The sequence below is a fragment of the Chionomys nivalis genome, chromosome 14, assembly GCF_950005125.1.
Source record: "Chionomys nivalis chromosome 14, mChiNiv1.1, whole genome shotgun sequence".
Lineage (NCBI taxonomy): Eukaryota > Metazoa > Chordata > Mammalia > Rodentia > Cricetidae > Chionomys > Chionomys nivalis.
In genome coordinates, this window is record NC_080099.1 from 15,178,852 (window position 1) to 15,194,009 (window position 15,158).

At 35.0% G+C, this 15,158-nt stretch overlaps 1 protein-coding gene across 3 annotated transcripts in view; it reads left to right on the forward strand.

Moving 5' to 3' along the window:
* Positions 1–15,158, forward strand: part of Dcc (DCC netrin 1 receptor) — a 1,032,721-nt gene that overhangs the window by 874,479 nt on the left and 143,084 nt on the right. For all 3 annotated transcript variants that reach the window (XM_057788956.1, XM_057788957.1, XM_057788958.1), the window contains exon 15: positions 2,432–2,626. In XM_057788956.1, the coding sequence (XP_057644939.1) occupies positions 2,432–2,626 (195 nt within the window). The remainder of the gene's footprint in view (positions 1–2,431; positions 2,627–15,158) is intronic.

The window sequence follows — 15,158 nt, forward strand, 5'->3', positions numbered from 1 at the left end:
ACAGTTGCAAGACTGTACCAACAGGATTGGAAAATATTAACCCATCTATTACATCTCTATTACTACATAACTTAAGGAAATACTTCACAACATTTGTGCTTCTGCCATAAAGGTTTATATCCACATTTTGAGAGATAATTTTTATGATGCTTTTGCATGTTATATAGGAGTCTGTTGGAGAAGGCCGCTTGTTCTTCCCGGTCAGTCAGCTAGGTTAGACCCAAAATAATCACACAGAAACCATATTATTTAAATGACTGTTTGGCCCATTAGCTCTGTCTTCTTATTGGCTAACTCTTACATATTAATTTAACCCATTTCTTTTAATTTGTGTATCACCACATGACAGTGACTTACTGACAAAGTTCCAGCATGTCTTTCTTTGGAGATATCTCCATGGGCATCTTTCTGATTTTGCCCTTCTTTCTCCCAGAATACACCCTAGCTTTCCACACCTAGTTCTATTCTTTCCTGCCATAGGCTCAAAGCAGTTCTTTATTCATTAACCAATGAAAGCAACACACAGACAGAAGGACCACCCACATAATTTCCCCTTTTCTGTTTAAACAAAAAGGAAAGCTTTAACTTTAACATAGCAAAATTACATATAAAAAAACAGGTATCAAGTAAGAATTACAGTTACAGTCTGAACAAACCTGTAAATTGTATTCTTTATGGCTTATTCCTGCTCTGACTATACTTGGTGGTGGAGTGTAATCCAGGAACTGTAATTTGAGATATACACTTTCCTCTCTAAGTTGTTTTTGGTCATGGTATTTTAATACAGCAATAGATATCATTCATAGATAGATAGATAGATAGATAGATAGATAGATAGATAGATAATAACCTATATTCCATCATGTGGGATGCTGTATCAGTATCTGTATTAATTTAACAGGTATCAGTATATTTTAGGAATACAGTCATGTTTTGGAATGATGATGTAGCAATCTTGTCAATTTAGTAGTCAAAGTCATTATTTTTTCTGTACTGTTTCCTTAAAAGAAAATGTCAGCTCAAATATTCAATACTTCTTGACAAGCTTGGTACTACTCATAGTAAGAATTTTTAGGCATTATCTCTCATTTATTCTTTTCAATACCCTATGAAATTGTTCTCAACTTTATCTTCATTATACAGGTGAGGAAGCTGGGGCTTACAAGCAAGGTCTTACAGTTTCAAAGTTAAAATTTCTTGCAGAATTTAACTTACCTCTTTCTTAACTTGAGTTAAGCACTATCTGGCATGTTAATTTAATTAGGAAAGTGAATTTAGTGAATGATAGAACATGATATGAAACCAAAATCTTCCAACTTCTGGACCTACGTGTCTTTAATCCAGAGTGCTGTCTTCTTTTCTCAAATACCATATTTTAACAGAGTTAACAAGTAGCGAGCCAACTCCATATTGCTCACATCGACAATCTGTTTTGCTAAAATATTTTACCATGTTTTTAAATTATATGTATTTATTTGCAAAGAAGACAGGATATACGGGTGATCATGGAAGCCAGAGTTACAGGTCACCCACCATGGATGCTGAAAACATAAGTACGCTCCTTTTCAGAGGCAGGGCCACCAATGAGAAGCTGGACAATCTATCTAGCTTCCTCTAACAATTTCTGAAAATAGGATTGGTACATATATTTTTATTTTTGTTTAAATTGGGTAAATAATTTTTGGACAAGACAGTTTTGTCATTTATGTATTTTAAAATTATTTTTTGCTTTAATTTTTCAATTTATTAATGACACTTAAGAAATACATGAAAAATGAAAAATGACTATTAAAATAAAGATGCATGGTACTAGACATGCTTAGAGAAATAATGCTTAAGAAATTCTGGCTGGGTGTACTGGGAGAGGGGAAGAATATAATTAAAATATGTTGAATGAAATTCACGAAGTTCTTTGATATGGAGGAGAAATGACCCTCTCAGTAGAATGTTGCCAGGCAAGCATGAAGACTTCAGTTCGGATTCTTAGCAGCAACATAAAAATCAGGGCCTAGAGTACACATTTGTAAGTCCCATGCTGAGACAGGTGAGGAAAGCAGATGCCAGAGCTCACTAGCCAGTCAGCCCAGTGAGTGAGAAGCAGATTCAGTGAGAGAAACTGGCTTCAAAACGATGGTGGAAATCTACTATCTAGAGGGAGATGCCAATTATCTACCTTAGTATCCAGATGTGCATACACACACAGAGAGACACACGCACATACACACATGCACTCAAGCACACACGCACATGCTACATACAAAATCTTGTTTCAAATTTAACCAAAAAAATTTAGAGGGTGCTAGGAAAAGGGCTGAATAATCAGTATTTTGAGTCTTTTTGGAATAACATACTGTCTTATTTAAATGTGATCTTAGCCATTCTTTTAACACTATAATGAGACTTGCTGACGATATCTATCTTTGAATCCTAGAGTCTCAAGTTCCCGACCAGCCAAGCTCCCTTCATGTGCGACCCCAGACAAATTGCATCATCATGAGTTGGACTCCTCCTCTCAACCCAAACATTGTGGTGCGAGGTTATATTATTGGATACGGCGTCGGCAGTCCTTATGCTGAGACAGTGCGTGTGGACAGTAAGCAGCGGTACTACTCCATCGAGAGATTAGGTGAGGAGCTATTGATGCATCTTTTCCTGAGAGGAGAAGGTGCTCTATTTCTAATTATTTTATTTCTTGGAAACTTGGTCTTGGAGATGTCAGTTTCAACATGAACCATGTATTAAAAGTCATTCTTCACCCACACACATAAACACCCAAGCTCATACACACATTCACATTTTGTCTCTCTTCTCTCTCTTCAGTTTGGTGATTCTTATCTAGAGAACTCTATAATGAAAGCTCTATCTTTCTCTAATGAGAGATACCATACTATATGCCTTTCATTATATGCATAAGGCATACAAAGTGCACTTGACAGGTTTTCTCTTTCTGATAATCAAGGAAGGGTCTGTTCTTAATCGTTCTTGTATAAATAAAATAATACATTTTAAAATTTTCTGGTACCTACAAGGGAGGTTTCTGATCATTTTTCTTTAATTTTAGTTGTCTAATTACAGTAACTTGCTTGTCTTCAGCATCTGTAGTTAAAACAAGGCTGTGTCACTCTGACTGTGAAATTGAGGGAGAGGAGAGTTTTCATGGCGGTAAATCTCTTCTCTAGGCATTTGTTTTTCCTTCCCAATCCAAATCTCTTACTACAGTTGGCTACATTTCTGTATGAATGCAGATGCTTCAGTTGTGGTCTTATGTGAGGGCAGTTGTATGTATAAACTTTCAGTTGATTTTATTCTGATTTTCTACAGGGTTGAAAGGGATTGTATCATGAAGAAAGGAAAGTGGTAAATAATGTATCAGGATGCCAATAAGTTCAGGAATTGTCACAAAGTAAAAGGGAAGTTTGTGCTACCTGTTGATTTAATACTACGTTACTGGCAATAAAATGCATTGACCTCATTGGAAATCAAACTTGATTAGGAGCGGGAAGCTCCAGTAATTTGTGGTGTTCCTCATAAACAGAACATTCGTGATGAGAAGCCTGATTTGAATCTGAATAGCTAAAACGCAATAGTAAGAATAGATTCTATCAATGCAGAAATAAAATTGCACCAATCCATTTACTCTGTAATTGCTCCAAACACTAATGAGAGAATCACCTACTGAAACTGGCCACAATTAGAGTTAGCTTGGCATTTAGAAATAACCTCCCCCCAGTCAGTTCCAGAGTATTAATATAAGGGCAATCACAAAGCTCATATTTTATGGCCGTCAAACCTGTGTCAGGGGACTCTCAGCTATCCATTATTCAGGATACACCATCTCTGACAGCGCATCTTTATGCCACTAACCAGACAAGGCAAGCTAGCGTGGCAGTGTGCAAGCTACTGGCTGTATGAATGAATACAGTACTAAGTCAGCAAAGCTGGAAAGAAAACCGCATGATTGTACTATTCCCTTTAACTGTGATTCTTTCCACTACAAAGAACTTAGAAATCTAGTGAAAGGTTAGCATTTTGTGAAGTTAACATTGGCAGATTTCCTAAATGTTATCCAAGAAAAAAAACATTTTCTGTGAGGGGTGCCCACATACTGAGACAATGGGGATGATCTTTTGGGAACTCACCAAGGCCAGCTGGACTGGATCTAAAAAAGCATTGGATAAAACCGGACTCACTGAACATAGCGGACAATGAGGACTGCTGAGAAGTCAAGAACAATGGCACTGGGTTTTGATCCTACTGCACGTACTGGCTTTGTGGGAGCCTAGGCAGTTTGGATGCTCACCTTACTAGACCTGGAAGGAGGTGGGAGGTCCTTGGACTCCCCACAGGGCAGGGAACCCTGACTGCTCCTCGGGCTGATGAGGGAGGGGGACTTGATTGGAGGAGGGGTAGGGAAACGGGAGGTGGTGGCGGCGAGGAGGCAGAAATCTTTAATTAAAAAAAAAAAAAAAAAAAAAAAAAAAAAAAAAAAAAAAAAGATGTGTTCTCAAGATTAAGGAGAAAGGCTAAGGTGTGTACCTCAGCAGCAAAACCCTTTTCTAGAAGAAAAGAGCAAGAGAAGGTGCAACTTCATTACTAAATTTGTACTTTATAGCTTATTTGGATAGAAAATTCATCTGTATACACAGAGACACATGCGCACACACATACATACTCACACAGGCGCTCACATACACACACATACATGTACACATGTGCACACACACAAATGTTATCACATGGAATACTTTAAGGAAATACCTTAAAATATAGATATTGACATAAATATGAAATTAAAGCCAAAGTTGTTTTTGTTCATTAAAATGCTTGAGCTTATGATTTTTTATTAAATGGTGGTGTGAGGATTAACTTGTTATAAGCTTCATAAAGATAAAAGAGTTTTACATGTCCACAGACTAAGCATTGAAATCACCAATTGCTCCATTTATGATATAAACACTAAAATAAGTGTTTCTGTCAATATTTTTAATGTAACTGTGACAAAATACTTGAACAAACCATGTAAAGAAAATGATATTGATCACAGTTTCAAGGCGTTGAGTACAATTGGGTGGAGAGCATGGAAGCTTTCTCATTGTAGCTGCAGGGTAGAAACAGGGTGCAGTTGTACCCGTTTTCTCTCCCTGTCTTTCTCATTCTGATGGGATGTTTCTGTCCACAGTGAGGCCCTGTCTTCTCCCCGCCCGCCGCCCCCCCCCCTGCTATCTTATGTAGAAAGGCCCTCATCAACAGAATAGGGGTAGGGTTTAGCCATTTCCTAGGTACCTATATTTCAATCATAGACAACCAAGTGGACCAACATAGTAGACATATCAGTTTTCATAGCATAATTTAGGAAAGATATTTATATAATATTTTAACTACACAAACCACAAAATTGTCTAGTATGTTTTCCTTGTGGTAAGCTAAAATTTTAGGTTGTTTCCTATTAAAAATAGATTTTTTTTCATACAATACATTTTTTATGGTTCCTTTCCCCCAATTCATCCCATATCCTGTTTTTAAGAAAAGAAAAATTTAAGAGTTGTTTAATAGTTTTACAAATAAGTAGCAAGAAAGTTATTAAACAATTATGCACAATGTCACTCATAACTTCAAGTAGTCAATTTGTTCTTTAGCCTATATGACAGCTGCTTGCTTTGTGATTGGCAGATAAACCTCCTACTCTCTTAGAGCACAACCAGAAATTATAAACTGCATTTTCTTCTGGGTAATAATGACTTACTATTTAGATATTGATTCGTGTAACCTGCCTTGAGGGTGGAAATATAAGATCGCTTAAAAATTATTTACTATTACTTGATCAAAATGAATAACTTGTCTAGTATAAGCATACAGTCTCATTAGCTATATTCATCATCAGACATTTATAATTAATCTGATGACAGTTTCCTTGTTTGACTAACAAGCTGTAGTACCAGGTTAAATATACATTCATAATGGAGGTTCATGTGATTTTAATTTAATTACATTAAGAATTACATTATTTTGAAAAGAGTTATATACATATTTTCTTTTATTTATCATTCCTTTAATAAATGTAGTTATTGGTTTATAATCAACCATATATTTAAGGTATTTTTTTTTAATTTTTTAAAAACCTGATACATAATATAATATAAACCTGCTTTTAAATTGTTTCTTCCTTTATTGAAAAATATTTTCAGTTATAATGTAAAGATGGTAAATGATTTCTTTAGACTTATTCCTTTCTGACATGTTTGGAAAAATTTTAAGTAGAATTATGTTTTAAATTTTTTATCTGGGTATTTAATTTAAAATATAACAGATTTCTTAACATTGACCATATATCCTATTACCTGTTTAATTCACTATTTCATCAACTCTGTAGATGCTATAGAATTTCTACTTAAGCAGTATAAGTGGAAAACACTTGGACTCGTCATGTCTTGGGCGTCTGCCTCTCACGTCTTTCTCCTGCTTTATTGCAATGGTCGGTAAGATGAGCAAACTGTGCATAGAAGTGCCAGGTGCAAACATCTTTGGCTGATTTCTGAGCTTGAGGAAATTTTCAGTATTTGCCATGAAATAGGTGGTGAGTTCTTAAATATGTCATGTATCCAAGATTTAGGAAAAGCTACACTTTTCCTAGCCTTCAGGCAATTTCAGTAACAACTTCTTAAAATGCTTCTAGGGTGATTTTCCCCTTTCTTAAAGTGTTATTTTTTTTATTTTGGGTATGAAATTTTTAAAGGAAACTAAATTTGATTAGTTACCAAAGACATCTTGGAAAGTGTTCTTACATTACTAAAGTTATAACAGTGATGACTTCATACCAAAAAACCTTTGTATCCAAAATGTCTCTTTATCATTTATCCCCACAGTGTTCCTCTCTTTGTCTGTATTATTGTTCTACATAATATCAACGTAGCCACTCCTGGCTTATGTTCTATATTATAACACTAGGTAACAGTGTCTAACATTCACATTTGTAACATCTGATGGAAATCTTAAACCACTATTGATTACTACAGAAGCACTGGGGGAAAAAAAAAAGATGCTCTTATAATCTTACATTATCGTAAAACTAGGAAGCTAGATAATTAAAACTTTCATACTTCATTGCATGCCTCTTGTTTCTTAAAGTATTTCAATTATAGAAAAATAAAGATATTCTCATTAGTTGTTTTTCTTTTCATTCCTATTATCACTTTAATGATTCATCGCAGAAGACATCGTTATTATAAACTAGTGATTGAGAAATTATATTATAAGCAAGCAAACAGTAAATAAGTATAGAATAGAATGGGATTGTACTAGAGGGTGGGAACTTTCATTATCTATCTATAAAAATAAGGAAAGACGATACTTGCTGTTGTTTTACATTCTTTCATGGGAGTTCACAGATTTTGTAAACACTAACAGAGTTTGGAAGTCAGTGTTTTAGAGATATAAGTATGAATTCTGGGTTGACTATTTCAATAATAATAAAATTCTATCAAATTAAGCATTCAAAAATTGTGGATAAACTTACCTACTCCTAGAGGGTATCAAAATAATTTTAAATATTCAGAAATAATTTATTTTGTAACATTTAATGAAAGGTTTTAAGTTGCTTGGCATAGCCTAGTAACATCAAATTTAGCTCTATTCCTAACTGCAGTCATTCATGACATAGGAAACTATTTCTCCCGATACTGTAGAACTCTCTATTCCTCATTTGTCTATTCTGCTTATAAATACTGGGGAAGAGAATTCCATTTGTTCACCAAGAGCACTGCTTGCCTAGGGAGGAGTGGCAGAGGATAAGAAAAGGTCAAGCCATAAGATCATTGCTCTGAATACAACAGAAAGAATGGATATTATCTTCCATGCTTTTTTTTTTCTTCCAGGTGAGTAAGGTCTTCTAAATGCATAGGCATTGTCAGGCGGTCTTTAAGGACAGCTGCAGGGTGATTCATCAATAATGCATCCACTCTTTCTGTAGCCCCTTCTCCACTCCCTACTCTCTGAGGTCCAAAGCAGTTGCATTGTCTTAGACCTGGTGAATTTTTTAAAGCTGCTTACAAAAAGCCCATTACAAAAAATGAATACTATTATTGAAAAAGAGGAGGAAAAAGCATCCCATTGGAGCCCAGGCTTTCTCTCTATGTATATTTCATTGGAAATCTGATCTCTTTCATCCCCACACAAAGGGATAAGTAATCACTTCTCTCCTCCTCTAGATAGGACCCCCAAACGACTCTGGTTCATTCTTCCTGAGAACTTTAGGATCAAGCATTCAAACAACAACAACAAAAAAAAATATTTCCTGTATCTTGTTCAGTTTTCTAGAAAAGATTTTATTTGCATTAAAACAATCCAGATCCTATCTTCGATTCTCCTTGTTTTCAGTGTTTACAGACAGCTGTTCAGACTATTTTTCCAAGTACTGTGAAATTACCATCAATCTATTTCGTTGTTTTCTCCAGTGGCAGGTATCACACAAGTTTTTGAAATGAAGGGAAAAAAAGGATAAAAGCTGTTCTTAATTTAAAGAAAGCCGTGTTTATGAGAGTTCTAGACAGGGATTGCAATAAATACTTGGCTTCTCGCATAGACAGAAATGAGAGGTCAAATCCAGACAGGGACATTCCACTTGCTGCATGAATAATCAAGGTGTTTTTGGAAAATTAAATCCTGCCGATTTACCAAGAAAAATGTGATCTAATGCAGCTATAAAGGATGTTAGTTCTAAAGTTACTGACTAAATAGTATAAATCATGTTTTTAAACGAGTTTCAGAGCTTAAACATAAATATATAGTATTTTTATCCCATGAGCTATACTCATACTTGATTCTGGGAAAAATGCAAAAAAATACAAAAAAAACTGGGCATTTTACTTTACTAATCAATTATACCAGTAGATTCATGGTAACAGATAAAGAATATTACTCTATTTTCTAAACTGGTATAGATAAAAGGAAAAAAATGACATTCAGTCATACTTGTAGCTTTATACATGATATATAGGTCTTTTTCTGTTAGAATAATTTTTCCTTTGTTATCGATTTTATGTGTATGCTATGTATACATACACACATGCTAATGGGTCCCATCAAATGTGAGGACATTTTGAGTATTATTTCCTCATTTTTTTTTTTTTTTTTTTTTTTTTACTTTCCTCTTCTCTTTCAAGCTATCACTTGAGTTACACAAACATTATGGTCCTCTACATTGCTCTAGTTCATCCTTTATCTCACTGGTTTTTGGCTTTAGTTTTTTTACATCTCTATGTCATTTATGAGAGTTTTTCTTATTGTCTTTAAAGTCAGCAAGGATTTTTGTTTCTCTTGCTACTTTTCTGACTGGGTAATGAATGCCTAACCTAACCTAGTCAATCTTAAAAATAGTGTGCGATGCATCTGGAAAAGGGGTTTTTGTTCTTTATATTTCTACACGTTTGGTATTCTAACTAAAATACTGGGTTTTGAATATCTTTGATATGTATAATATAATTATTATTATAATTTATGCTTTGAGTGTTCTCTGCAAATTATTTTGTCTTCATTACTTCAAAAGCTGTTTTCATTAACTTATCCTCACAATGAATTGTCTTTCTTCTTTTTTATCAGATCTACCAATGATGTGAAGTAGTGAAACATATTGTGTGTGTGTGTGTGTGCGCGCGCGCGCGCGCGCGCATGCGTGCGTACGTGCGTGCGTATGCTGTTTGGTGTTAGAGATTTTGATGTTTACTATTATCCTTACATTTTGTTCTATGATGTAGGTTCTTGGGACACCAAGCCCACTCTGTCCCTTACTTTTGTGTCTTAGATAATTAGTGTTTGATTGCCATGCCACTTAAATAACATATGTTGAAACCTTTACTCAAATTCCCGTGACTTCTGAATTGTCATCAGGGTTATATGTGCTTTAGATTCTGAGAGCATTGAGATATTTGTCTCCTGGTCCTGTTGTGTGGTTTATCCCCCATCCCTGTGCAGTCTCCTCAAGTATTGCTGCAAATGGTTCAGATGAGGGCTGAAAACAAAGGCCCAGAGCCTTCCCTTCTACTGCTCTTCTCTTTGTACTCTCCCCACAAACTTTCGCTGCTTTGGTCTTAGCACACTGACTCCATTGAGGGAGGACTCCAAAAACTTTATAGTTTTTTTTTGTTTTTTTTTTTTCCTATCGGTTATCTCTCTCTCTCTCTCTTTTTTTTTTCTCCTGTGTTGCAGTCTGGAAATTCCAGATCAGAGATGGGGAAATTAAAAATAGCTGATGTAATTTCTTTTCTCTCAGAAGTCATAGACCTGCATGACTCAGTCTCCAGTGTCACAAAACTGTTAAATATATACTTATTGTTAAACTAAAATATAAAAATAAATCCACTCCTCGTTAGTCCTTTTCATTAGAAAAGGGAGCCTTTAAACCATGGTAAAACAACTTTTACTATATCAGTGTACCAAACTTTTCAGCTATTCAGAAAGAGCAAAGAGACCAAGTGTATTATACCTATCTCTTGATATCTACCATTAATCTCATCAAGAATGAATCCTGTCATGTTGTATTTTGGGGGAATAAATTTAACTTGAGTGCTCTTAGAAAGGGGTCTTTTAGCCTGTGGAGAAATGAACGTTTATAACTCCCAGAGTGCATTTGAAGCTCAGTGAGTTCAATGTAAATTACATGTTAAGCTCAGCATGCTTCCATCAAAAAAAATCCTTCATGCATAGAATATAAAAGTTTTGAGTTTATGACTTGCAAACATTTTAAATAAGAAAAATCAATTCACTTTAGTAGTCTCAAGAATAGTTGACATACATGAATAAAAAATGAATAAGCCCCATAGAGAGGACGTTTTATTATTTTGAAATGAAGTATATTATAGGTGTTGGTTAACAAAATTCTGCTTTGTATTACTGGAAATGGGAATAAGAATAATTATGGAAAATGATTTTTTTTACCTGAAGTATAAAAGCCTGACTCCAGAGGCCCAGTAGAAATAAGTCATTTCATGGTAGAGAAGGCAAGAAGGAGGGGAGATTTTCCCACTTATTTATCCTTAAATTTCATATTGAAAATGTATTTTCAGTTCAGTGGAAGAAAGTGCTGTTTTAGACTGTGTGATCATAACAGACTATTGAAAATGCATATATTAAAGCTATAGAAAATAGTTTAGAAGAAAGGCAACTTATTTTCTTCCTATGATTTTACAAGTTTTTTATATTTACACGGGGAATCGTTGCTCATTCTCCCATTAGCATCGGTAATTTCCATGCTTCTTATTTGTGTTCTTATTATGTCTTCCTGACATTAAAACATGTGTCTAATTTATATATTCTGTAACGAGAGGTATATGGAGTCTAATTAATAAAATCAAAGAATATATCATTTTTCTATTGTCTTAATAATTCAAAGATCCTTTGAAGTTCAGCTTATTGTACTTTAATGATTTTATTTTACAGATGTGAATGAAATCAATAAACGAGTACATTGTTATTTAGTTCATTTTCATTTTTAGATGTTTTCAGCCATTTGATCAATGCTAGTCAAACATCAAATGGTTCCGTGTCAGGTTAGTTTGCTCATTTGCAGTCCGTTGCTTACCTAGCGAGGAGAAGCATGCTAAAAGATCAAGTGCTTTATTCTTTTTTGCCAAACTGATTATATAAAATTATTTACTTAGTAACTGTAAGCGTAAGGCACCATATGGAGGACAGAGGGGAGTACTAAAGTGTGTAACCCATGCTGCAGTCTGGCATATTCCGGGCTCCCAAAGTCATATGTGCTAAATAGAAAAAAAATACCTCTGACAAAGAGTAAAGGAAACACCACACTCTCTATATATTGTGCTTTGTGCATTTGTAGTTTGAAATGCTACTTGATATGAGGTTGTTAGAAGAGTTTATTTAAGATTCAAGCTGGAGATCTTTTTCTGGAAATCAGGGTAGAATTCATTCTCATGGTGAAAATGTGAAATAGTATCCCAGGACTGTGCAGTTAAGGGGAGACAAGGGAAGCTTAAGGTCTAGAAAATAAACCAGTTGAATCACGAATACAAGTTCTTTAAAAAATTCGAATATATAATGGGTAGAGAAATAATGTGAGCACATATTAGAGAAAGCTTAAAATTCTAGCCCTTTATACTTTTGGATTTTCTTATTCCACAGTTACTCTAGAAGTCATGATGTGTGTTTAATAGCCACCTTCATGTTGTACTGATTAAATAAAAAGATTAGGGAAGACGACTTTTGTTGAATCTTTGCTTTTTATCTTATAAGATGGCTTTTCTTTATTTTCTACTCCAGATTCCTTAGTGATGGGAATTAAGATAAACATTGCTATATACAACTATTTTATAAATACATTTTTATTTTATTTTTAAATGTTATAAAATATAAATCTTCAATAACAATGGAATATAGAGTCAGAAGTTAGGCTACTTTACATCATGATGGTCATTATTTCATGGACTGTGAAGAAATTTAAATGTTATTTTAATTAAAGTATAATTGTACCATTCCCATCTAATAACTCCAACCTCTTCCATCGTTCTACTCCCTCTTGAATTCTCTTTCTCTCTCCTGGCCATGTCTGTGCATGTGCATGTACATATGTATGTATGAATATTTGCCAAAGCAGATAATGTTTTCTGTCTTTGATGCATACATTTTAAAGGGTGACAGCTTTGTATTGGATAATCTAATTAATTTGGGGCCAGGCTCACTCCTAGAGACAGCCAACTCTCGCCTTCAGGAGTCTGTAATTGCCTCCTTCCCTTTATCCGTGGCTGGATCTTACCGCCTTATTTCTCCATCTTCTTTTGTATGTCTACTGATGTTGTCATTGTTCAGGTCTTGTTTTCCAGGCCTAATTTTGAGGACATGAGTATAGCTTCCTGTCATATCTAGAACAGGCAATCTTGCAAAAGTCTTTCTGGTCTTACGGCATGTACAATCTGTCTATTGATCTTTCTGAGATATTCTCTGAATCTTAGGTGTAAGACTTTGAGTTGTAGATGTATCAGTTGATGCTGGGAGCCTAACAGTCATTCCTTCTCTACATTTTGACCACTTGTGTATTTCTGTAATTGTCTCTGTATCCTGTAAAGAGGCTTTGATGAGGGGTGAGAGCCACCTTGTCTGTGAGGATAAAGGTAAGTTTTGAGAATGCAGTGAGGAATCACCCTGGTTTGGGAAAGCGAAAGTAGAATATTCTCCTTTAAGATTCACAACTTCAATAGCCTTGGGTGGTTGGGTAAGTTTACAGTATCAGATAAGGTTTCCATCTTGAGGAGAACATAGGTTACTATCAAGATGTAGATGGCACTGCATCACCTTTAGGGACATCTTGTCATGCTGATAATTGTGGCTCTTAGACTTAAACTCACCTAATCGTGTTTCATTTCTTTATACCATATACTTGACTGTACTGGAATATGAGTGTGGTCATATTGTTCAGAACCAGCAGATTACAGCTTTTTTAGTTTGTTTTCCATTGGCATGATTAGATACTCTGATGAAAGCAACTACAGGTAGACAGGTTTATTTTGGCTCACAATGCATAGGGACAGTTCATCTTGGCAGGAAAATCAAGACAGCAGAAGCTTGACGAATTTGCTCACATATAAATTACAGAAAAGCAGAGAACAATAAATGCTACTTTTCAGTTCCCCTTTTCCATTTATATAGACCAGAATCCCAATCAAGGAATCAGTGGTGCCATACATAGTGAACAGGTCTTCCCATTTCAGTTAATGCAACCAACTTAATCCCTGCCCAGAGACCAGGATGTCTTCCTGGTGATTTTAGATTCTCTCAAGTTGACAATAAACCTCTCATGATTCATTCTATAAGTTGTTATTATGTGTTTGTTATACAATTGCACATTAATTTTTATCATCAGGAAGTAGAAATAATAATAAATCATACCTGCTTATCTTTAACAATCAACATGTCACTCCTTTCAATTGGAGTAGTTAATCCTGTGTGCTCATGACATGGGTGATACACGTGATACTGTTAGGGTAGAAAAGATTGAGCTGCTTTTATAATCATTGAAGCAAATCAATTTCTTAATGATTAACAAAGAAGTGACAATCTAAAAGCTAGTAATATCTTTTCCCTGTGGTGTTGGGCCTTGTGTGCAAAAGTCAAAATACCTGTCACTGACTTAAATGGTGAACATGTAATGTAAATCTCCCTAGAAGAAAATAAAAATTTGTGGGGAAAAAGTCTCTTAACTTTTAAACTCGGTGAACCTGACTTCTTTCAGAGAAAGAGTCTTCACCAATGGTTGTGTTAAGGATGCTTATCAGGCTCAGTCAGTTATAAATTACATGATAGTGTCCTTGGGAAGCCCTACAATGGTGAGAAGAAGACGGTATGGTGAAGACAAATTGGACACTGGAATGATACAGTGGCAGAGAACACTGAACACACCAGCTCCCAACAAAGTGAGGAACAATTCTGCCCTGGAGACTGTGGCACAGCTAGTGGCCTGACTGTAGGCATTTGGCCCTCTAAACTGCAAGAGAACAACCTCTGTTGGTTACATCACTTGCCAACATAGCTAAATGTAACTTGCAATATTAACTTAATTTTTTCTCTCAATCTCCTAAACTTTTAAAACTGAATTTCTGAATCAAGTATCACCTACAAACTAAGACAATATGAAAAATAATTGCAAAGCTGTTGGAATCTAAAAGAATGCACAGGACCATCATCATAAGACAGCATTGGAGTAGGAAGACAGAATAATGTCTTGGGTATTGAGATTACAGGAAGAAGACTTTAAGGTAATCAAAAGATGTTCTTTCTCAGTCATCTAGAAGAATTCTCTTCTAGGCAGTCAACTTCATCTCTTAAACTCAGCAGATTCATTACAGGAAATGAATAAGAAATTCACACCAGCCTTATTGTAGTGTTGAAAGGTTTTTGTTTTCTGACAAGATATAGAACAAAAAGTTTGAATGAAATACAATAGATGCTCTACAGAGACTATTCTCATAGGAAAGCTCAATTAGTACAAAGTAAACAAAATTTGAAGACATGTAGAGAGCCAAGAATTTTACTTGCGAGAGTAAAAAAGCTGTATCCTCATGGTAATATAATTCACAAGGCTTGTATACCAATTAGTCTTGTCTTAGCATAAATTAGGAAATACTCTAATAGTATAGAGCAGAACTGTTGTA